This window comes from Thalassophryne amazonica, chromosome 14 (genome assembly GCF_902500255.1).
Source record: "Thalassophryne amazonica chromosome 14, fThaAma1.1, whole genome shotgun sequence".
NCBI classification, from domain to species: domain Eukaryota; kingdom Metazoa; phylum Chordata; class Actinopteri; order Batrachoidiformes; family Batrachoididae; genus Thalassophryne; species Thalassophryne amazonica.
This window is the reverse complement of record NC_047116.1, coordinates 30154415-30178636: the sequence shown is the minus strand read 5'-3', so window position 1 is coordinate 30178636 and position 24222 is coordinate 30154415. Positions and strand designations below refer to the sequence as shown.

Sequence of the window (24222 nt, the reverse complement as noted above, 5' to 3'; positions counted from 1 at the left end):
TGATCTGTAACTCCACCTCTCCGATGGGAGCAGGTTTCTTTTTTGTGGGCAAAAAAGATGGCGGTCTTCGTCCATGCATTGATTACCGGGGGCTGAAGGAGATCACGGTTCGCAACCGATACCCGTTGCCTTTGTTGGATTCGGTGTTCACCCCCCTGCATGGAGCCAAAATCTTCACAAAGTTGGATCTTAGGAACGCATACCACCTAGTTCGGATCCGGAAGGGAGACGAATGGAAGACGGCATTCAACACCCCGTTAGGTCATTTTGAGTACCTGGTCATGCCGTTCGGTCTCACTAACGCCCCCGCGACATTCCAAGCTTTGGTTAATGATGTTTTGCGGGACTTCCTGCACCGATTCATCTTCGTATACCTGGATGATATACTCATCTTTTCTCCGGACCCTGAGACCCATGTACGGCATGTACGTCAGGTCCTGCAGCGGTTGTTGGAGAACCGGCTGTTTGTGAAGGGCGAGAAGTGTGAGTTTCACCGCACTTCTTTGTCCTTCCTGGGGTTTATCATCTCCTCCAACTTCGTCGCCCCGGATCCGGCCAAGGTCGCAGCGGTGAGAGACTGGCCCCAACCTACGAGCCGTAGGAAGCTGCAACAGTTCCTTGGCTTCGCAATTTTTTACAGGAGGTTCATTAAGGGGTATAGTCAGGTAGTTAGCCCCCTGACGGCCCTGACCTCACCAAAAGTTCCCTTCACCTGGTCGGATCGGTGCGAAGCCGCGTTTAGGGAGTTGAAACGCTGGTTCTCGACTGCACCGGTCTTGGTGCAGCTTGATCCTAGTCGCCAGTTTGTGGTTGAAGTGGACGCCTCTGACTCAGGGATAGGAGCCATGCTATCCCAGAGCGGAGAAACCGATAAGGTTCTTCACCCGTGTGCCTATTTTTCCCGCAGGTTGACCCCAGCAGAGCGGAACTATGACGTGGGCAATCGAGAGCTCCTTGCAGTGAAAGAGGCTCTTGAGGAGTGGAGACACCTGCTGGAGGGAGCGTCAGTGCCTTTCACAGTTTTCACGGACCACCGGAACCTGGAGTATATCAGGACTGCTAAGCGACTGAACCCCAGGCAAGCCCGCTGGTCACTGTTTTTCGGCCGTTTTGACTTCCGGATCACCAACCGCCCCGGGACCAAGAACCAAAGATCGGATGCCCTGTCCCGGGTGCATGAACGGGAAGTCAAGACCGAGCTGTCGGATCCACCGGAACCCATTCTACCGGAGTCCACTGTCGTGGCTGCCCTAACCTGGGACATGGAGAAGACCGTCCGGGAGGCCCTGGCATGGAGCCCGGATCCCGGAACAGGACCGAAAGACAGATTGTACGTCCCACCAGAGGCCAGAGCTGCCGTTCTGGACTTCTGTCACGGGTCCAAGCTCTCCTGCCACCCAGGGGTGCGTAGGACCGTGGCAGTGGTCCGGCAGCGCTTCTGGTGGGCGTCCCTGGAGACTGATGTCCGGGCTTACATCCAGGCCTGCACCACCTGCGCCAGGGGCAAGGCGGACCACCAGAAGGCACAGGGACTCCTACAGCCACTTCCTGTGCCTCACCGCCCCTGGTCCCACATCAGTCTGGATTTTGTCACGGGCCTCCCGCCGTCCCGGGGACACACCACCATTCTCACGATAGTGGACCGATTCTCCAAGGCGGCCCACTTCGTGGCCCTCCCGAAGCTCCCATCGGCCCAGGAGACGGCGGATCTCCTGGTCCACCATGTCGTCCGGCTGCATGGGATACCAACAGACATCGTGTCGGATCGCGGTCCCCAGTTCTCCTCGCAGGTGTGGAGAAGTTTCTGCCGGGAACTGGGGGCCACCGTAAGCCTCTCGTCTGGGTATCGCCCACAGACTAACGGACAGGTCGAACGGGCCAACCAGGAGTTGGAGCAGGCCCTTAGGTGCACGACCTCCGCACACCCGACGGCTTGGAGTGAACATCTGGCCTGGATCGAGTACGCTCATAACAGCCAAGTGTCCTCTGCCACCGGCCTCTCCCCGTTCGAGGTGTGTCTGGGGTACCAACCCCCTTTGTTTCCTTTGGTGGAGGGAGAGGTCGGTGTGCCCTCGGTCCAGGCCCACCTGCGGAGATGCCGTCGGGTGTGGCGCACCGCCCGTTCGGCCTTGTTGAGGGCCCGGTCGAGGGCTAAAGCCCATGCAGACCGTCGACGGTCCCCGGCCCCCGCATACCAGCCCGGGCAGGAGGTATGGCTTTCCACCAAGGACATTCCACTACAGGTCGAGTCTCCTAAACTAAAAGACCGCTTCATTGGACCCTTTACCATCCTCAAGGTTCTCAGTCCTACCGCAGTGAGGCTCCAACTCCCGGCCTCACTGCGGATCCATCCGGTTTTCCATGTCTCCAGAATCAAGCCGCATCACACCTCACCCCTCTGTGCACCCGGTCCGGCGCCGCCTCCTGCCCGTATTATCAACGGGGAGCCGGCTTGGACAGTTCGCCGGCTCTTGGACGTCCGTCGTTCAGTATTTGGTGGACTGGGAGGGGTATGGACCCGAAGAACGCTCCTGGGTGAAGAGGAGCTTCATCCTGGACCCAGCCCTACTGGCCGATTTCTATCGTCGCCACCCGAACAAGCCAGGAGGCGCCCGTTGACACTGTTGTGTCATTCACAACAGTAAAGTGTTATAATTTGACTCCTTCCATTGTCCGTTCATTTACGCCCCCTGTTGTGGGTCCGTGTCACTACACTTTCCCAACAAAAACAACAGAAAAAAGACCATAATGCCTTCAAAACAAACATGTATCAAACATAAACATGTATCAAAAACACTTTACAAGTAAATAAAGTTCTATTTCTTTTTATGCATCCACTAACTCAATACTAACTAGACGGCCCTGTGAAAAATTTAATTTATTAACATTTTGATTGCAACAAGGGTTTTACCATCAGACTGTTTATCTATCTACTTTTATATCAAAAGTAAATGCATTGTGAACGTCATTGTCTAATGTATTCTAAATGTTGTTGTCTTGTTTGCACTTGGGGTCACCACAGCAAATCCAAGGTGGATCTGCATTTTGAATTGGCACAAGTTTTACGCCGGATGCCCTTCCTGATGCAACTCCACATTACATGGAGAAATGTGGTAGGGGTGGGATTTGAACCTGGAACCTTCTGAACTGAAACCAAGTGCATTAACCACTTGGCTACTTTTAGGTGTTACACAAGAAGAGGGACAATGAAGATTCCTTTACATTATAATGTTATGACAATTGACATTGTGTAGTGTAGTGGCATTTTGTTGTATATAGCTTGCATATATAGCCTTTGTGTAATTTGAAAAAAATGGGTAGGGGCACATTATTGAATATAGCTTGCATACATTGCTTGTGTATATAGTCATTAGGTTGCTTTTATATGACATTGTCAAACTTGTGCTTATATTTGTGTACTTATCAATATGGCATCTCAAGTGAGCGAATCAGAAGCAACTGCAGATGTAACAGATTGGACACTGTGTTTTCTTTGCCAAAAAGTAGAAACATCACATAAACTCATATGCCCAGTAAGTAATTTCAAAGTGACTTGAAACTTCTGTACACCAAGAGTAAAACTGATAAAAACGTCTTTATGTTTCTAGCATTTACTTGTTTAGACAGAAAAACTATTGATGACTATTGCAAAAAAAAGAAAAAAAACCTAATATTTCAGAAATAAAGTATGTCTATTTTATGTTATACTGTAACAGTTATATAAAAGTTACTTTAAAGTCAAAATTTACACCATAAACCATTAGTTAAAAAGAATGATAATACTATAAGTAAAACACAAGTCATACATTCTGAAAAATCATACAAGGGTGTCTTTTTATGAATAAAACAACAATGTTATTACCTATTAGTTTGTCATCACTTTTCTGTGGTTCTGTAACTAATAATGATATAAAATTGGGGGATTAAAAAATAAATGCTTTTTGATCAAACATCTATTTTAAAACAACTATTATAAAATTATGTCTGAACTTACTTGATGCTAGTGAATAATCTATTTTGGCATATGTGTGTGTAAAAAATAAGCATATTACCTTCATTATATTTGACCCCAGTTCTCCTTTTTTGTTGGTGAGATGCAATTACTTATGATTTCCATACACATGTCACAAAAAAATGTCCAAATCTATTTGTAATCTATCTATTCCTAAAATTAAGTTTAGTTGGATGCATTCCAACAAATTCAGGAAAAATCTGTCACTTTTTATATCTTTGGGTATATCAGTTGAGGGTTAGATTTCCCCCAGTTCTCCTTGCGATATTTCATGGAACTGTTACTTTTTTGAAAGGGCATATATATATATATATATATATATATATATATATATATATATATATATATATATATATATATATATATAATTATAATAATTATTATTATTATTATTAACCTCACTTGCTTGGTCTGTATGGGAATATCAGACCTGTGTGTTTTACACCTCTGTTTTAATAGTAAGTCCCTTCGGCTGCTCCCTTGTTTGCACTCGGGGTCGCCACAGCAAATCCAAGGTGGATCTGCATGCTGAACTGGCACAGGTTTTATGCCGGATGCCCTTCCTGACGCAACTCCACATTACTTGGAGAAATGTGGCAGGGGTGGGATTTGAACCCGGAGCCTTCTGAACTGAAACCAAGCGCTTTAACCACTTGGCCACCACCCCTGCACCTCTGTGTTTTAATAATCCTTTAATATGAAATACACTTACAGCAGTGTTGTCTCTCATCTGAACCATCTTCACAGTCTTCCTCATCATCACATACCCACACATCTGGGATACACTCACCGTCACTCAAACACTGGAAGTGATTGTTGCTGCAAGTTGCTTGAGCTGTGAGAACACACACAGACGTTTGTCTTACAGACGCATACTGTATTGAGGCACAGAGTATCCAACAAACACTATGACAAGTCCATCACATGTGCTGTGTTTCTGCAAACAGTGTGATGCAGAGAGTAACATACGGCAGCCTTGTTCATCAGAGTCATCCACACAGTCTGATGTCCCGTCACAGTGCCAGTCTCCTGGGATACATCGACCAGTTACACAGCGGAACTGTCCCTGTTCACATCCTGCACACAATCATTAGGATTGCATTTAACTGTAGTATATAACTGTAGTATAGTATATATAGTGAGACTAGTATTCAGTCCACAATGTGGGGGGATTGTTTGGTACAGTTTCGACAGTCTACATTTGCACAAAATGTGCTTTCTATCAAGGGTTGTTCCAGTTGGAATGCTCTACCAATTATAGTTAGAGAAAGCAACACGTATGTTTTATTTAAGAGGGGACTTAAAGAATGGCTCTTTGGTCAGCAAAACTGTGAACATTAGTTGAGATTTTAGATGAAGAAGAGTATACAGAGGAGAGTGTATTTTTTTTATGATCAGCACTTTAACATTTAGGCACTTTAGCAATAGTGTTGATTTTGTGTTATTTTGTTTGTGTTGTCATGTTAATTTGTTTATTGTAGTGTCTGTCTTGTAATGTGTTATGTTGTGTTGTACTGTATTGTACGAGGGTAGGCTGAAAAGTTCTAAGGCTCACCAAGAAGGAGAAATGCCATTTCAATAAAACTTGGCATGCATTAAGTTCAACTCTTCTGATGACTAACTGTGTTTTTTTTCTTCCAGGTTGTGAGGCAGTTTGTGGTTCATAGCCAAGTTTGAAAGTTTGTGGTAGAGGGAAACGGCAAAAATGGACAAAATCTGGCAGTGCGGTGTGATTAAGTACCTGCATAAGAAGGGGTTAAAGCCCAAGGACATTCATGCGGATATGGTTGCTACATTAGGGGATGAAGCTCCCTCCATATCTACAGTGCAAAAGTGGGCAACTGAATTTAAGAGGGGCAGAGACAGCCTTGAAGATGACCCAAGGTCTGGGTGGCCTGCAACAGCCACAACCCAGAAAAACATTGACCTTGTTCAGGAAATGGTGATGGACGACAGACGATCGACGATTAATCAGCTAGCAGATGCTGTGGGAATATCCCGTGAGAGAATTGAACACATTCTGCATGATGAACTTAGAATGTCAAAGGTGTCAGCTCGGTGGGTGCCACGTCTTCTGACACCTGATCAGAAACGCACCAGGCTAGTCATGTCGAAGGCAAACTTGGCGCAATTTGAAGAGTATTCAGCCAATTACATGGAATGTTTTCTTACCCAGGATGAGTGTTGGGTTCACCACTTTGAATCAGAGACAAAAAAACAATAAATGCAGTGGAAACACAGAAGATCACCACCTCCAAAGAAGGCCAAGATCGTTTCGTCTGCGGGGAAGGTCATGGTTTCAGTTTTCTGGGATGCCAAGGGCATTGTGTTCGTGGACTATCTTGAAAAGGGAGAAACCATAAATGGACAGTACTATTCTAACCTACTGAGACAGTTACGCAAGGCTATCAAAAAGAAGCGACCAGGAAAGCTGATGAAAGGGGTGCTGTTCCATCAAGACAATGCCCCAGCTCACAAGTCAACAGTGGCCATGGCTACTATCCACGAGTGTGGATTTGAACTGGTAGATCACCCGCCATACTCCCCTGACTTGGCACCCTCGGACTTTCATCTGTTCCCAAACCTGAAAAAAAAGTTGGCTGGGAAGCACTATCGGAGCAATGATGAGGTGATGGCTGGCGTTGAGGACTATTTTGACTCTCAAGATGAAAGCTTCTATGCCAAGGGAATTGAAGCACTCAAGCACCGCTGGAAGAAGTGCGTGGAGTTACAGGGAGACGATGTAGAAAAATAACCCTGAATTTGTTCAATTCGACAACTGCATCATAGTCAGCCTTAGAACTTTTCAGCCTACCCTCGTATTATATTGTATTCTTTGTATGGGTCATGTATGTTTTGTGTTGGTGGTAATTTTACCCCATGGGACTGTGGATGGAAAATAGCCTTGAGCTAAATCTGGCATATTTACAGTACTTGTTTTCTGTTCATTAATATGCACTGTCCCATTAAAATAAATTAATAAATGAAATGAAATGAACTGTAGTATATAATGTGTGCTGCAGAAGCCAACGGTCTACAAGTTTTCATTGCAGCCACAAGTCACCTCAGCATATGATTTTCTCCACAAACTTACACCATGACTGAAATCTGGGTGTTGTTTGTTTCTTTGGTGGAACTCCCCAGAAACACTTCACCTTCTCCTCTACAAAACCCGGTGCAATGTTTAGTCATTTCAACATGAAGGACACACTTAATTTTGATGACATCAGCAATCCGGATGAGAATCCCTAATTTTGCACACCAAGATAGGGGCACGGCAGTCTCGTTTAAACCCTGCGTGTTATCGCGGGATTTGACCACTTACGGCAGGGGTGCTCAAGTTCTGTCCTCAAGATCTACCTTCTTGACACTCTTAGTTGTCTCCCTGTTCCAATACACCTGAATTCAATGAAAGGCTCGTTAGCAGGCTTTTAATGAGCCTTTCATTGGATTCAGGTGTGTTTGAACAGGGAGACAACTAGGACCGAACTTGGGCACCCCTGACTTACGGGGCCCGCCGACCCCGTTGTGCAATATATACACAGCATAACTTCACACAGACAAATGGTGTTTTGTTTTTCAGCTGCAATCACCGAAGCAGTCATGAAAAGTACTGTTTTTTTTGGTTCCCAGTGAGAAGGGAAGATGAGGCAAATGGGAGACGTCATGTCAGTAAGTGTTAGCCTACACAGCTAACCAGAGTAGCTGTATTCTCTCGCCTGCAAAACCGCCTTGACATGTTTGTGCTCCGGGTCATAAACAAACCACAACACTTGTCCACTTTTCCACTGCATTGTCACTTTTTCTTTGCATTTTCACTTTGTTTGTGTGTAATTTGCCCGAAAAACTCAAAGAAAATGCTGAGTTTTTTCTCTCAGAAGTAGAGAAAATACATCATATGCGTCATATTTTACCCCTTTAGCGTCCACCCTCAAACGAGACTGCGGTGCCCTATTGACAACGTCAACATTTGTTATGTGGTACATGAGTGTTCATCTAATGTTATAACTGTTTTGGCTTTTTTAAGATTTCCTCAAAATTGATAAATTGTTTTAGATTTCATAAAACATGAGGGTTGGGATGCTTTCCATTGATAAAGCATGTCTTAAAAGCATTGACAAGCCTCGGAGACAAGTCTGCCAGCCATCCCCCAGACAGTTACACAACCTTCACCACACTCATCTCAAGCCTCCTTTTGAAGTTCTCACTGAGTGGCATCTGTGGAGATAAGGTACCACCGCTCTACCTTCCCTGACATTATCCAGGAGAGACTGATTCGGGTGGTGAAGCACTCCATCAGTCCCATCCAAATAGGAATGTGCATTTCTGATTGTCTCACTGACAACCTGATTAATGGTGCATGCTGTTGCTGGTCAGAAATGTAAATGGGATAAATAGTGGTACTGAGTGGTACCGCAACCCTTTCAACCTAAATTCTTTGCTGAGATGTGAGGTGGTTGATGGGAATGCATGCTGGGGGTTGGTGGTATATCTGTCCACTCCTATCCATCAGTTTAAAAACATTCTTCCTTCTTAATCAAATGTCTTCCAACAATTGTAAGACAAATAACCTTTTAAAATACCAGGATTTCAAACTGTAAATAAAACACTGTGCTTCAGCAATCATAGCTACGGAATTATTTATAGCAATTAGAGGCACAAAACTGAAAAAAAAAAAAAAAAAAAAATATATATATATATATATATATATATATATATATATATATATATATATATATATATATATATATATTAATAAACCCTCACATTTCCTCAGCAAGTGCAAAATTTGAAAAGTAATTTTTCTATAGGAAAAAATGTACCAAAAACACACAAATGAATTGCCTTGAAATCGACTATCTTTCAGTAAATGTGATACGTTGATACGAGTGAGACGTTGACTGTATTTGGAGTCAATGGCTTATCTGCGGCTTTATGTAATGTGCTCTTTTAATAGTGGATCACTTCCACTGCAGTTGTGGGGTCAGCTCTAGTGCTACGGCCCTAAAAGCCTCACAAATGCTCAAATCACAGCTTCTTATATCAGTTTAATTAGCCAACAAACCACCAAAGCGCTACCCAGCCAAACAGGCTGCATATTTAACTCCTTCAGCAGATATCCAGGAGGCAACTCTTTTTACCTGCTCAGTTTACTTGCAATACATTGCTTGCAATCTCCTAAAAAGGGACCCTTTGTTATAAGGAAACGACCCCAGAGGTTTTAGCATCATCTCTACCAAGGAAGGAGGAAAAAGTGTGAGATACGGTGCACAAAACAGCTCACAGATGCACTTTTTTCCCCACATAAAACAAAAGGAACATTTTTTCTCAACATGATGAAGGGAGCACACTATAACACATTAAAGTGGCGATAATGTGCTGTTGGAGCTTCAGCCTCAGTCATATAATGCTATCCCTGGGCATGTAGAAACTCTCAAGCAACAGATGCGTGCTACAGACCATCTAGGAAAAAGAAAATTTAAAAAAAATTAATGAATTAAAATAAACTTAAAAATTGCAGAAAAAAATTGAGGTATTAACATATGAAGAGTCTGAAATTTTGAGCTTATTTGGGCCATCAGTTCATATTTTATGAGTTGACAATTTAAAGAATCCCTTTTGATTTGTTACCAAGTGAAGTCTGGGAACATACGCTGGTGTTGCGCTTTGCTGCATCCAAAACACCATGGAATACCTTGGGTCCTGGATGGCAACCACCCAGTCAGACAGCCCAATTTGTTCCCATTTATGTCAGAAAAAAAGGATTTTCTTTGACACCATAATAATTTTCTCCCGTAGTATTCAAATAAAGGATTAACAGTCTTATATGACCAATATAATCAAAAGTCACCTTGTTTGAAAATTTTGAATTTTGACCCATAGTGATAAGAAGCCATGGCACATTTTCTGTGGTATCATCATCAATAACGGGCAGGGGGCAATTGGGGGTTGGATGTCCACCCATTATTGTTAGAATATCTTTGATTGAGCATGCCTGTACTGTTTGCAGATATTATACAATTATAGACTTTTGATTTCTGTGTACCCGTGATGCGCCGAACTTTGAAACAGACGGCTGCTTGGCGGAGTACTCGGTCGATTTTACGCAGAAGCTAGACAGGCGAATGGCGAACTTTATAAGAAAACAAACCCGATGTCTCTTCCTCACGGACTTAACAGGGATCTCCAGTCAATCGATGGGATGTCTTGTTTACCATATAATAAAGCAGTTATAGACTTTTGATTTCTGTGTACTCGTGATTATGCGGCCCTGGTCAGGATGGGGTTCACCGAGGCCTTGGCAAACCCCATCCTGACCAGGGCCGCATAATCCCATCGATTGACTGGAGATGCCTGTTAAGTCCGTGAGGAAGAGACATCGGGCTTGTTTTCTTATAAAGTCTGCCATTCGCCTGTCTAGCTTCCGCGTAAAATCGACCGAGTACTCCGTCAAGCATCCGTTTGTTTCAAAGTTCGGTGCATGTCCCTTTTCAGCGACGTACTTGTGAAACAGGTTGGCTGCTGACTGTGTATTTCTGCGGGTGTTCGCATCTTTTTCGTGTAAAATTTGTTTTAAGTCAGCGTTGCTAACATACGCAAACATGTCTTCTGCCATCTTGTCAACAAACTGACAGCCAAAGTAGGTGTTGTATCGCATTATCTGATTGGTCGTTATCGATAGAAGGCGTAGCTTGATACGAGAGGTGTACTTGTTTTGCACGCGCGGTCTACTTGGCTCCACCAGCGGTCAACTCGGCATGTGGTACAGCTCACAAAGTGGCAAATGGGCCAATCAGAAGTTGGCAGACTCCCATACCATATAATAAACACATTTATTCAATGATCCTGGTTCCATTTAAGCTTAAGTCACGGATTGATTTTCCAGAGGCCGGGACCTGACAAAGAGTTTTAGCTAAGAAGTGGAGGATTCAGCCCGTGATGGCCAACTCAACCATTTAAACCAGTCAGCAAAAGGATTATCAAAAGACCAGTGGTAGAGAGCAGAGACGCTTGGAGTGAGATTTGGACTTACTTCATTTCATGTCAATCAATTTGTTGTGTTTTTCAGCAAGCAGCAGCTATATTTCATTTAAATTCAACACACAGCAAAACAAGTCACAGAACAAAACAGATCGCCTCATTATCTGTGGATATTTTAACTGTAACCTTCAATATCTGTTTTCGAGACAACTGGTACCCGACATTATCTAGATAAAAAAATGTAGCACATGATCCTCTTTAAAGTGTAAAATGTTGAAACTGATATCTGAACACATCAAGGTCTCAAAAGTACAAATATCCTGATAGCAGTGATGACACTGAGCTACTATGTACATGACGTAACATTGTTATATTTGAAAATGAGTAACTGTGTTCATGAAATTGTGTTAATTAGAAAAATGGAGGGAAGAATTAAAATAATAGAAAAAATACTCTCACTGCCTGTGTAGTATAAAATAATTATAGTTTCTGTACGTTTAGTGGTGAACAATTTTTAAAAACCATGTTTGCCAAAGAGAAACTCATCTGCTGGAAGCTTTCAAATGCAACCAGTGTTTCATTGTGTGAAAGGTGACAGTCAGATCTTTCAACAGCTCTGTCTGGTGTAGTGAAGGTTTCTTTTAAATTCCCAAAATAACGTCTTTGTAACTTTTCCTTAATCCTCACATTTTTACGGTTTCATCCTGATAAAGACAAATTTTGACTGTGTCAATCAATATTAAGAGACGCAAAAGGGCAGAGAGGCTTAGAATGGAGGACGAGGAGCAGATGATTTTTTTGGGGGGTGGCATCTTTGTTTTTTCTGTAATTTGATGTTTTCTTTACCCTTTTCTTTGGTCTTCTTGTCTATTCTAATTAGCCAAACTAAACCCGCAGCAGGCGAGACCACCAATCCGTCCACAGTTTAAGATAAAGATGCCTTATTGCTGCCAAAACATAGAAGAGCAGAGGAGTAATTTTCATTAGAATGAAGCCCCCTCCCACACCCACAGCCACCCCCCACGCATTCAATTCTACACAGCAAAATCACAAAAGTACCAAAGAAGAGCCAACGTGCTGAATATGATTTTGCATGGGAAATATTTTAATAATAAACTAAAATGATATTACGCACACAAAATATGTAAAGCGATTAATTTAGAATCTCTGCTTTTATGACAAATTATCAAAATGACCTTTCCAAGAAAGACATCCAAACTTACTGGTATTATGATCACACCCCATGCCCCAACCTCTGGTGCTTGAAGATGAAGTCTACGTAGAAGTACCAAAACTTTCAGTTCCTTGGGCTGACTCCAAAAACAACTCACTCCCCATAGACGTAAAATCTCCAATTTTGTATAATTACATAGCTACTTTCAGTGTTTGTGATAATTGTATGGGGGGGTAAATGTTTATGTAATTCATTAATTTAAGCTATTTTAAGCTTTAAGCCCCTCTCACACAGACATTTAGAGGCACATATGGCAGTTGCCACCCAACTCTCCACTATCTGCCACAAACACGGCACTACTCACCAAAAAGGCATCATACAATGTCGCAAGGTTGACAGCCTCTCTCAACCTCTTTACTAATTTGTAGCTTGGCCAGAAGTTAGGCAGAGTCAGGCACTGCCCAGATAGCATCTTTTGCAACCACCTAATTTGAGACTGAAATCATCCATCCATCCTCTGTATCCACTTAATCCAATTAAGGGTCACGGGGGAGCTGGAGCCAATGCCATCAGTCATAGGGTGTTAGGTGGGGTACACCCTGGACAGGATGGCAGTCAATCACAGTGCCACAAATAGACAGACAAACATATTTACACCTGCACGCACCTATGGTCAATTTAAAGTTTCCACTACACCAACCCTGCATTTCTTCCAAGGAAAAAGGGTTGAAAGGTTTGGGGAATCCCTGACCCAGATGATGGAATTTTTGCTTTTTGCTGGATCAGATGCAAGTCCCATAGTGGACTTTGTTGTTTCTTTACTTGCTTTGGGTGTCAGTCATTGCTGTGACATCCTGTGCAACAGCTCTGCATGGCTTTAGCTGCAAATGATCTCCTCACCCCACCAAACACCTAGAAGGCACCCCTTTGATATTGGCCTAATATAATGCCGAGCCTGTTAAAAATAAAAGCCTCTACAGTCAGGCAGGATTCCAGTCCAGAAGTCAAACAGATGCTGCACTTCTCAGGCGTTTTAAGAAAACACCTGTCCACTCCTTGTGAGACATCTCTTTCTGGTCACGTGGGCCCATGAAAGATGTCTACAGTCTTCCATCAATGTGTTTAGATAAAGCGGCCGCTGGCAGCATGAAAATGCTCACGGATGCCACGCTGTCAGACTGAAGTGCTGCTGCCTATTTCATATGGAAATCAATGCAGCAGAATGCAGTCAACTACCAAACAAGTGACTTTGGCTCTTACTGCTACACACACAAGCTGATAAAAAAAACCAGGAGGGGCTCTGGCAGTAGGCATGAATGGAGTGATGTACGACACACTAGTCTGGTTAGGACTGGTTCTTCAGAGGGGTACTCCATGCTTTTTATTTTGGCGCTCATGCCAACAAAAGCATCATAAATGAAGTCACAACACACTGTAATTGGACAGTCTCATTTTCCCCCCTTCAGCATGCTGACGTTTCACTGAAGGCAAAACTCCATCCGTGGCGTCTGTAACCAAGACTGCAGAGAGCTACTGGGAAAGAAAGGATTTGCTGTGTATTTGTGCCAACTCTGTCCCATTTCTAATGCAGTGTTACTCTTGCACAAGGACTTAGGCTCCAGCACCGGAAAGAAGCCAGCATGCCTGAGGATTTACTGTGCACGTGCAGGTCAAGTTCTTGAATTTACAATGACATTTTCACAGTGTCACTACAGTCTCAGACTAAAAATACATTTAATCAACTTACAGTGCATCTGGAAAGTATTCACAGCATGTCACCTTTTCCACATTTTGTCATGTTACAGCCTTATTCTAACATGCAGTAAATTCATTTTTTACCTCATAATAATGACATGAAAAGGTTTTTTTTTTGTTTTATTTTAGCAAATTTATCAAAAATAAAAAAAACTAAGAACTCACACGTACATGAATATTCACACCCTTTGCTCTATACTTTGTTGACGCACCCTTTCCAACAATTACAGCCTCAAGTCTCCTTGAATATGATGCCACAAGCTTGGTGCACCTATCTTTGGGCAGTTTTGCACATTCTTCTTTGCAGCACCTTTCAAGCTCCATCAGGTTGGATAGGGAGCATCAGTGCACAGCCATTTTCAGGTCTCTCCAGAGATGTTCAATCGGATTCAGGTCTGGGCTCTGGGTGGTCCACTCAAGGACATTAACAGAGTTGTCCCAATGCCAGTCTTGATATCTTGGCTGTGTGCTTAGGGTCACTGTTCTGCTGAAAGATGAACTGTCTGAGGTCATAAGCGCTCTGGAGCAGGTTTTCATCCAGGATGTCTCTGTACATTGCTGAATGCATCTTTCCCTCAATCCTGACTAGTCTCCCAGTTCCTGTTACTGAGAAACATCCCCACAGCATGATGCTGCCACACCATGCTTCACGTAGGGGTGGTGCCTGGTTTTCTCCAAACATGACGCCTGGCATTCATGCCAAAGAGTTCAATCTTTGTCTCATTAGACCAGAGAATTTTGTTTCTCATGGTCTGAGAGTTCTTCAGGTGCTTTTTGGCAAAGTCCAGGTGGGCTGCCATGTGCCTTTTACCAAGGAGTGGCTTCTGTCTGGCCACTCTAATAATACAAGCCTGATTGGTGGATTGCTGCAGAGATGGTTATCCTTCTAGAAGGTTCTCCTCATTCCACAGAGGAATGCTGGAGCTCTGACAGACTGACCATCGGGTTCTTAGTCACCTCCCTGTCTAAGGCCCTTCTACCCCAATCGCTCAGTTTAGACGGGCGACCAGCTCTAGGAAGAGTCCTGGTGGGTCAGAACTTCTTCCATTTACGGATAATGGAGGCCACTGTGCTCATTGGAACCTTCAAAGCAGCAGAAATGTTCATGTACCCTTCCCCAGATTTGTGCCTCGAGACAATCTTGCCTCAGAGGATCTGCAGACAATTCCTTTGACTTCATGCTTGGTTTGTGCTCTGACATGCACTGTCAACTGTGGGACCTCATATGTAGTCAGGTGTGTGCCTTTCCAAATCATGCAGGTGTGTGCCTTTTCCAAATCATGCTCAAGTTTGAGCTTCATGGCAAAAGCTGTGAATTCTTATATACAAGTGATTTTTTTAAGGGGGGGGGGGGGTAATAAATTTGCAAAAATCTAAAAAAAAAAAAAACTTTTTCCATATTGTCAGTATGGGGTATTGTGTGTAGAATTATGAGGGAAAAAAATGTATTTCATCCATTTTGGAAAATGGCTGTAACATAACAAAATGTAGAAAAAGTGAAACGCTGTGAATACTGTCCAGATGCACTGTAAAACAGCCTTTCTTTCAAGTAAGCTGCACAAGACATCTGTAAGGGCCTCTTCACACATAGTACGAATAAGTACAAATCAGGGTGAATCACGGTAGAACAACTAGTATGAGCGAACCACGAAAACATCAAGCCGATGGGCAGGCATGAATGAACCCGCTGCAACGGTTTTGAGCACGCGACAGTGTTGTGCACAAGCACGCACGAAACCGCTGCAGTGGGAAGACAGTGCGAGGGGTTGGTAAGGTTAGATTTTACTTGTGTGAAGCACCTTGAGGCAACTTTGTTGTGATATGGCTGTTGTGTGTTGGGGGGTGTGGCTGGATGTTTTGGTGTTCTTTTCTTTTCTTTGCTCTTCAGGTGGCATGGAAACTGATTTGTCTGTGGAGAAGGTGCTGGCTGAAGAGTCCTCACCCTCATCAACATCATGTGTAGCACCTGTGACTGGTGCTCACATGCAACCTTAAAGACTTTCAGCTGAAGCAGATAATTGGATGGCGTTCTGCATTTAAATCATGTGTGATTCAAGCAGAACTGCTGGGAACTCGACCTTGTGATGTCCGTTTGTGAGACGCTGAGGACCGCGCCTGGGTTTGACACATCGAGCCCGTGAAGCAAGGAAGGGTGAGGACACTTGCTGTCAGCACACATTAAAGGTGATTAAGTGTTCGACTAATTGTTGATAGTAACTTGGTGTTTTGTTACGCAGTATACTGGAATTGTGATGAGAATTGTGCAGTTTGCTTCTCACTGCTGTGGCGTGCAGGATAAGTGATCCTCCACTTGTGAGAAGCTGCTCATTTGCATAAAGTTAAAAAATACAGACCTGAATGTGTTGCTGATAGCGTGTGTCTTTTGAAAGATATTGTTGTAACTGCTGACTTACCTCACCTCTTCTTTGCTTCACAGAGAGTCAGTTTGTCGTGTCCACCTGGGGGGTGTTTGTCTGGTGGTAGTGGGTCCAGGAACGCCTGGCTTCTATCCTTTTGGGCGCTTAAGAGCGTGCCAACAGTCACTCCACCAGAAGGACGTTCTTTTAGTTTTGTACACATTATTATGCACAGGTGAAAAATAAATTGTTTCTGTTGTTGGAACCGCTTTCTGGTTATTTTTAGCGCTGGGTTCTGTCTGACGCAGGTCCGCTCCTCAACTCGCGTCGACACATAACAATGGCGCTATATAAATGAAAATAAATTGAAGTTGACTGAGCAGCTGGAGCATGCGTAACCACATCGTGCAGCTGCTGTTAAAAAAAAACATGTCAACCATGGGATTTGAATGTCCAATTTACAAAAGCTCTCTTGTCAGCCAGAAACTTTACCACTGCGCGACCCTCGCTGTCCTATAAAAGGTGTGTAAAAGTCCTGAAGTCAACAAGGACATTAATGTATTTTTTAACAAAAGAGAAAAAAGCACCATAACTGACCAAATGGCGTTTGTTACGGTGTATTTCTGCTGATATGTGACTGAAAGTGGCATATTTGTGGCACTGTTGGGTTGTCATATAGTCCTGTGGCGCGCCCCCCAGACAGACGTGACATTCAGATTGCCTGCTCCGTGTCCACATGGAGTGACGGTCCATTTCAGCTGGGTCAGCCTGTCAGTGTTTGCGGTCTCCAGCCCGTCGCAAAAGCGATATATGTTTTTATGTATTTCCACATGAGGACAGCAAACACACACACACACGCGCGTGTCCATCAAAACACGGTACGTGTTCTGCAGCTGTGATGTCCAGGACCAGAGTTGTCAACAACACACGTGTTGTGGGGGGAGCCGACACTCTGGCACGCCACGTGTACTCGGCAACGCCACAGTTGTGGGGGCACTTACACAAATTTTACCGCCAGCTCGAAAGTGATCGTCTACTGACTGTTTTCGTGCTAGAAGCACAATTGGCCACACATTTTCTAAGTGCCAAGCGAGCGGTATCCGATGTTCGTGTGTGTCACTTGGAATTTGGCCAACACCTGCCGTGAGAGGGATTGAATGTGCTCTCACAGCGCACACTCTGTCTTTCAGCCGCTGGTGTGCGCAAATAGTTGTAGCAACAGGTGTACGAGGCGTTGGAGGCATCTACGATTTTACAGGTATTGCATACGATTCCTGCTTCATGCACAATTCAACCACATTCATACTATGTGTGAAGGGGCCCTAATGAGTGTCAGTACCCAAGTTCTTACTCTGCACCTCATACTAAGTTTTCCTTGGCTAATAATTAATGGAGGGAACAAATTCTGCATCATAAATAACTACAAAATAAATCATTAGTAATGTTTCTCAGTGTATTATTAAGCCTGCCATGTGTCATTCAGAAAATGAGGGTACAAGCCAAGGCTTTGGGAAGTAAATCGGCAGGTCGATAAGTAGGAAGATAGTTCAACCCCTTCCATCTGTTAACATAATAATGCAAAGATAACTCAAAAACAATCAGAAGGCAACACCTACGCTTTACACATTTAACACTGATTCATGTAAATTATTCATAATTCAGTGACACTATAATAAAATACTTGACATTTTGACATTTTCTGTCTAAAACTGAAGCACTTCATCCTTGACTAACTCACAGCCATTTCACCATGTTTAATCTTGCTGGCCTAAAACTGTTTGAGTAGTTAGGATTTAAAGTTTGACCTGTCAGGGTCAACCAAGGTAAAAGATCAAGCGAGCAATGGAAATGTATATATGACTTCATGATTCCACAAATACAACAAACAGGGCAGTAATCATCCACTAATAAACTGATCAACATGATATTGACCCAGTTCACCCCCCCCCCCCAAAAAAAAAAAAAAATCAGTTTAAAGGAAAACTGTAGCCATGACTTACTGCTCAGCACTCTTTATTGCAAATTGTATGACATACATACATTTTTGCAGCTTTTTGTGTTGTTTTATCAAGTCTAAGGATTTCTCTCTATATCATGAAATCAGTATCCAAACTTCACTTTAAAAATAAATGATCAACAGGTGGAACATTATCAATCTCATGCTGAACATGCTGATAAAACCAAGTCAACATTTTGTTGCTTTTCACTCATCATCAGCAGATTTCTAGCTACTCTGTGACGAGGAATTTAAACGGTTACAGTCTGTGCTTTCCTGGGCATGAACAGTATGTGAATCATTTCTGTTTGGTATGTCCAAGGAAATTAATTCAAAACATCTAATAAATGTATAAGTCAAAAAAATACATAACTGCAGCTTGGATGTTGGTAGGTTAAGTAGAAATGGTTGCATTCTGCAGCAGCTGCAATGTAATTAGTTGCTTGATTCACACTAAGAAGCTTAAATACTAAAGGGTTGTGCAAAAAGAAAGCAGATTACAGTTGGAGATCTTGTTGGGCTGCAACCATAAGACACAAGCAGACTATTTAAACAGCACATCCGAGTGGTTTCTCCTCCTCGTGTTCAAAAGTGATTTTTACTCCTTACATTTGGAGGACTTAAGTTCTAATCACTGTTTTTGCACAACTCAAATCTGCGCTCCTGCATCAGATTTGTACCAGCAGCTCTCAGGGCACCCAGATTGTAAGTCACATGCTCTTTTTCCGTTACCTAGCAACAGGAAAGCTCAGGCAAAAGTTCTTCAAGAGAACTTCCAGCCTGTCTGAGAAGGCTTTGTGCTCCTCTGCGTTAAATGTAACACGACGTAGCCAAACATTTTGCTCCTCGCTGAAACAGACACAGGGATGTTGTGTTCTCTGTCATTCTCATTTCTATGAAACAAAAGCCAGCGTTCCTGCTCATGATGAGCAACAAGTGCACAGTGTGAGTCAGTGCGCAGACTTTAGAAGAATGAAAAAGTTTACCTTCAGTGTGGCAACAGTTCACACAGCATACGAAGACCAGGACGAGTCTCGGGGTCAGTTCTCTCCACATTCTGCTGTGAAGATGGAGGAGCTGGAGTGAGTGGAGCTGGGATGCTGCTCCTTTAACTCTCTCTCTCTCTCTCTCTCTGTCTTTCTTGGGCTACTAGTTGATGAAAAGGGGCGTGCACAAAAGCCAGCAAAGCCACTCCCCCCAACCCAACCCGGGTCCTCTCTAAATCCCTCTGACCCTGGAATCTGGATAATGCTGTGCAGTTTCCGAATAGTGATTTCTAATGTGGGGAAGGGAGTTAATGCCTCTTTGATTTGATCTGCCAAAATTACATAAAAAGTAGAGCACCGTGCTCGTAAAGCGCAAACCTACGCAAAAACTAGTTTCCAATTCCACAAAATTTTACCTTGGAAAAAAAATTCAATAGAAGTGGCTTTTCAAAAGCTAAAATAGATGTGATGAAATGTCGGGAGTATGTATTCAGTTCATGCACTTGAATCAAAGTTTTTTGTGGTGTTGTCAGGTTTTTGTTGTTATAGTTTTTTTATTTCAACTTTTCGGTTTCAGAATTCTTTTTCGGATCATTTTCACAGAACATTGGTTGTCTCTGCTATGCATAATTTGTCATTGCTTTTTGGCATTTGGTTTCTGACTGATAGCACAGCAGAGGACAAAAAAAAGATCTGTCCCAGGTGGTGAAGACAACACAGAGGACTGTAGGAGCTGAGCTCCAGGACTTACAGAGGAAGGCATGGGCCATATGCAAGGACAACAGCCACCCAACAGACATTCAGTAACAGATATCAACATGTGCAATAAATAATACAGTCTGTTTACATATCGAAAACTATCCTACCTCATTAAGCACCTTAAAAATGTATTACTTTTTTGGTATTTTTAGAAGGCCATGCCATCCTATGAAGCTGTTCGTTGTTTTTTTAAAACTGATGCTGTGTTTTTGTGTGGGTATATATATATATATATATATATATATATATATATATATATATATATATATATATATATATATATATATATATATATATGTGTGTGTGTGTGTGTGTGAAAATAATGAATAAAACCTACAATTCTAAATAAAATAAGCAAACGCATTAACAAAGAAAATCGATCAAATTTTCAACTATCGTTAACAAAACTGTTTAATAAAAACTATAGTTTTTGAAACACCATGTTGACCCAGATTAACCTACTGGACGCCTGTTCTGCATCTTAGCACTGATATAAGGCAAACAAAAACACTGGACAGTGGGGACGATAAAAGACATGTTCCTCAATCTAGTTTGGCAGGTGTGATCACTCAGTTTACAATCTGACTTGTGTTCTGGTGCGACGTCATGTACTACATTATAAACGGGATTTCATCTCAGCATGGTTGATCCTTATCTCAACAGGCTGCATATGTACCTTGACAAAATGTTCAGGTTCAGTGTGTAATGTTCCAGGAGTATTTAGCATGTACCAAACTGTTTTTATTATGAAGGCATGATTTGTCAGGATATGCAAGAATAATCAAGATTCCACTGAATCAAAGCTGACATGAACAATTTATTGGGTTTAAGATTAACGTTTTTGGTGTTTCCACATAAAAATGTAAGCTTACATACATTCACCGTTATTCATAGGCTTTCTTAGACAGCTGGGGTTGTGGGTGCTGTGCTTAATGGGGCTGTAGCCCCTATAAGATTTTCATCAGCCCCATCGTAAATTTTCTGACTGATCTGATCATACAGTGGCCCTGTGTCCATGGCATCAATGGGATAGTGTTTATATAATGCACTGAGGCCTTGCGTGTGTGTAAACATGAGCTTTTGACAAGAGCAGAAATTGTGCAAATTAAGGAATATTTGTAGATCACCCTGTGTGCAGTTGCAGGCATTAGCCCTCTGGGGCAGATGCCGTCGTATACGATGGCGAAGACCAAGCTTTACTAAATTATAAATAACTTTTTAATGATATGAGATAGAAATGTACTTTTTTGCTGAAAAGTTAACTCTGCGGACTTTCAAGCCAGCCATCGGCCATCTTTGTACTCCTCATAGAAGCTGTGTGATGACGTGCGCAATGTGAGTGTCCAATCGGATAGACCATTTTGTATATATTGTTCAAAATGTGCATTTGTGTTTACTGTTTGAACCTTTTTGTTGTATAGTCTTTCACAGAAGACCTCAAATTACCTTTATAAAGTGTCAAAACAGTTGTTTATTATAGTTTGCTGTGTCTTTTGAATAAATGTGTGTGGAAAATTATTTTTCTCTTTATTTTTTCCTTGCCTTTTTTTGATTGTAAACCTTTATTACACTTATAAAACACAACAAAAACATATATTTTCTGAAAGCACAGGTTGTCCTGAGAAAAAGAGACATAAAACTTGATTGTGGGATGCAGGGAGAGCTGTTAACAGCAATAATAAAACATTTATGCCAGTGAGTGAACTGTCCAAAAAATGCCCTCGGACCCCAGAGGGTGAGACAAATTTAACTCCACAGGAAGTTAGATTGAGTTAGCGGAAGTTAGCACACTAACGTCACAAAATGTCTTGTAAATGACTCCAGAGGTGTTATTAGGTTATCAGTGTTTTCAGTTTTAGAAGTGTTTATTTCTCACTAGCTTTTACATAATACATGACAAAGAGGATATATTTACACACAAATGAGTTTTGCAGCTAGCTACCAGCCTGTAACATCACCATGCTAATGGCCGCAAAATGTCTTGTAAATACGTTCAGAGGTGTTACATTGTATTAGGTTCCAAAAATGGCATTTTCAGTTTCAGAAATGTTTATTTCTCGCTAGCTTTTACATAATATATGAGAAACATGTATATAAACATACAAACGGAGTTGGTTTTGGAGAGGCCAGCCACTGATGTCACTGCGCAGCTCTACTGTGATTGGCTGTCACCCCCGCTATTCAAAAACAAAACAGAACAGATTGAAACAGAATGTGACTTTTTAACCTCTTAAAATAGGTCAAGGTTAGCCATCTTTGATCTTGTTAGCACAGTGGATTAGTGGTTAGCACTGTTGCCATACAGCAAGAAAGGACTTTCTGCGTGGAGTTTGCATGTTCTCCCCGTGTTTGCGTGGGTTTCCCCCGGGTGCTCCGGTTTCCTCCCACATTTAAAGACATGCAGGTTAGGTGAACTGGAAACTTTATAATTGCCCGGGTCTCCCTTGCAAAAGAGATCTCGATCTCAATGGGACTAACCTGGTTAAATAAAGGTTAAATGTTATGTGTAGGACGCAGGACGGAGAACCGACCAGCGTTTGAAGGACCCAGTATAAAATAAGCAGAGCACGGTACAAAGGATAACTGAATTTAATAACATAACAGTGATGTGCAAAATACAAACAAATAAGTGCGCGGTCTGGCGTGGTGGAAAGACGGTGCGCTCCCAGCAGCACTAACGGTCCGGAGCCAGAAACAGTTCGGACCCAAGGACCCCGCCGACACCCCCCAGGTGGCCGCGACAAACCGAGTCTGTGAAAGAACAAACCATCATGTGAGTCCACACTCCACACACAGAGAGACCACTCAAAGGTGTACATAAACAGCAAACACTTCCTGGCTTAATCACTAATCAGCTTCCCACCCTGCAGGCATGGAACACCCAGTTCACATTATCACTGCAGTGAAAGCTGATTAAACGACTAACATAACAGCTCAATATAATAAGGTGTGAGGGTCACCACATTTACTGACTGTACTAATGTTAGTCACAAAACCTACTGTACCTCAGGAAGTGTGCTGACGAGTGTGAGACCTCACCCCCTCCTCTTTCACAGACCATGGCATCAAACCTGGACGGTCTCTGCATCCATGATGATGAGATGGCTCTCAAGACGACGATCTCACCCGTCTGGTCACAAGGTCGAGTCTCTGGCAAATACACACTGTGTACTCCAGACTTAAATGCAACCATGCTCCAATCCATGTAGATGCACCACAGCTGTGAGTCCTGACGAGCTGCACATGACCAGCCTCAGGTGATCAGGGTGAGGTCCTGATAGCTCAGCCACACAGCCACTCAGTCCTGACGCAAACCACCTGGAAGGAAAAACAAAAGACAGAACAGAAGACAGAAACAAAAGGCAGCCAGGCACCCCCAGCCATACAACATTAAATTTAAGAAAGATTGCCCAAGGTCTGTGACCCAAGAATGTTCCCTGTGAATTTGAAGACTGTGGCAGTAACAGGACTTGACTTATGCTGATCACAGACAGATGGATGGACAGACACAAATCCTCTGCAATACCAGATGGCCATATTTGATGACCTCGGGTAAAAATGGGTGGTGAAAATGAAACATGAGAATGACATTCAAACAACTGAAAAAAGAGAAGAAGAATAGATACACCTAAGGGATGCACCCATCTACCATGAACAACACAATAACAGTAATTATGACACTTCATGAAGCAAAATGCCCTCAGTGTGTTGGGAACCCTGCATGTGTCGGAGCAGTTGGTTTGTCTTCCGGACACATCCACGACCCCCCATGTTGTGTTTCATTGTGGCTGTGGCTGGAGTTTGTTGACATGTTTTCGCCATTTAAAAATAAAAAATCACATGATGCATGTGCCTTTCTATGCCAGTTAGATGTGTGGACAGAGATCATGTGGTGGACGCACAGTTTCAACATGGCTTCTGACCTATTTCAGCATCAGGTTCATCGTGGAACAACGCAGTTTCATTATCTTGGAGTTTGCAGAGATCTTGCTCACACTGATTTTGAGGAGAAGGGCATCAGGAAAAATAGATGGACAGCTCCGGTACTGAAATGTGGAAGTGGTGTGATGAGACAAAACAAAATAAAAACAGCTAATGTTTGGACTGGGGCTTTTCAATCTGCAGAAAGACTCGTGAACTGTTTTATGAACAACACCATAGGTGAGTTAAACATGTACTGTGTTATTCAAATGCATCTTTTT

The 24222-nt window shown here is 42.8% G+C and overlaps 1 protein-coding gene across 4 annotated transcripts in view; it reads right to left on the bottom strand.

The window, feature by feature from the left end:
• Positions 1-19388, bottom strand: part of lrp2a (low density lipoprotein receptor-related protein 2a) — a 111211-nt gene extending 91823 nt beyond the window's left edge. For all 4 annotated transcript variants that reach the window (XM_034187279.1, XM_034187280.1, XM_034187281.1 and 1 more), the window contains exons 1-3: positions 19262-19388; positions 4982-5089; positions 4725-4847 (exon numbers count right to left, since the gene is read on the bottom strand). In XM_034187279.1, coding sequence (XP_034043170.1) covers positions 4725-4847; positions 4982-5089; positions 19262-19331 — 301 coding nt within the window. In that variant the 5' untranslated portion in view covers positions 19332-19388. The remainder of the gene's footprint in view (positions 1-4724; positions 4848-4981; positions 5090-19261) is intronic.
• Positions 19389-24222: the final 4834 nt, after the last annotated feature.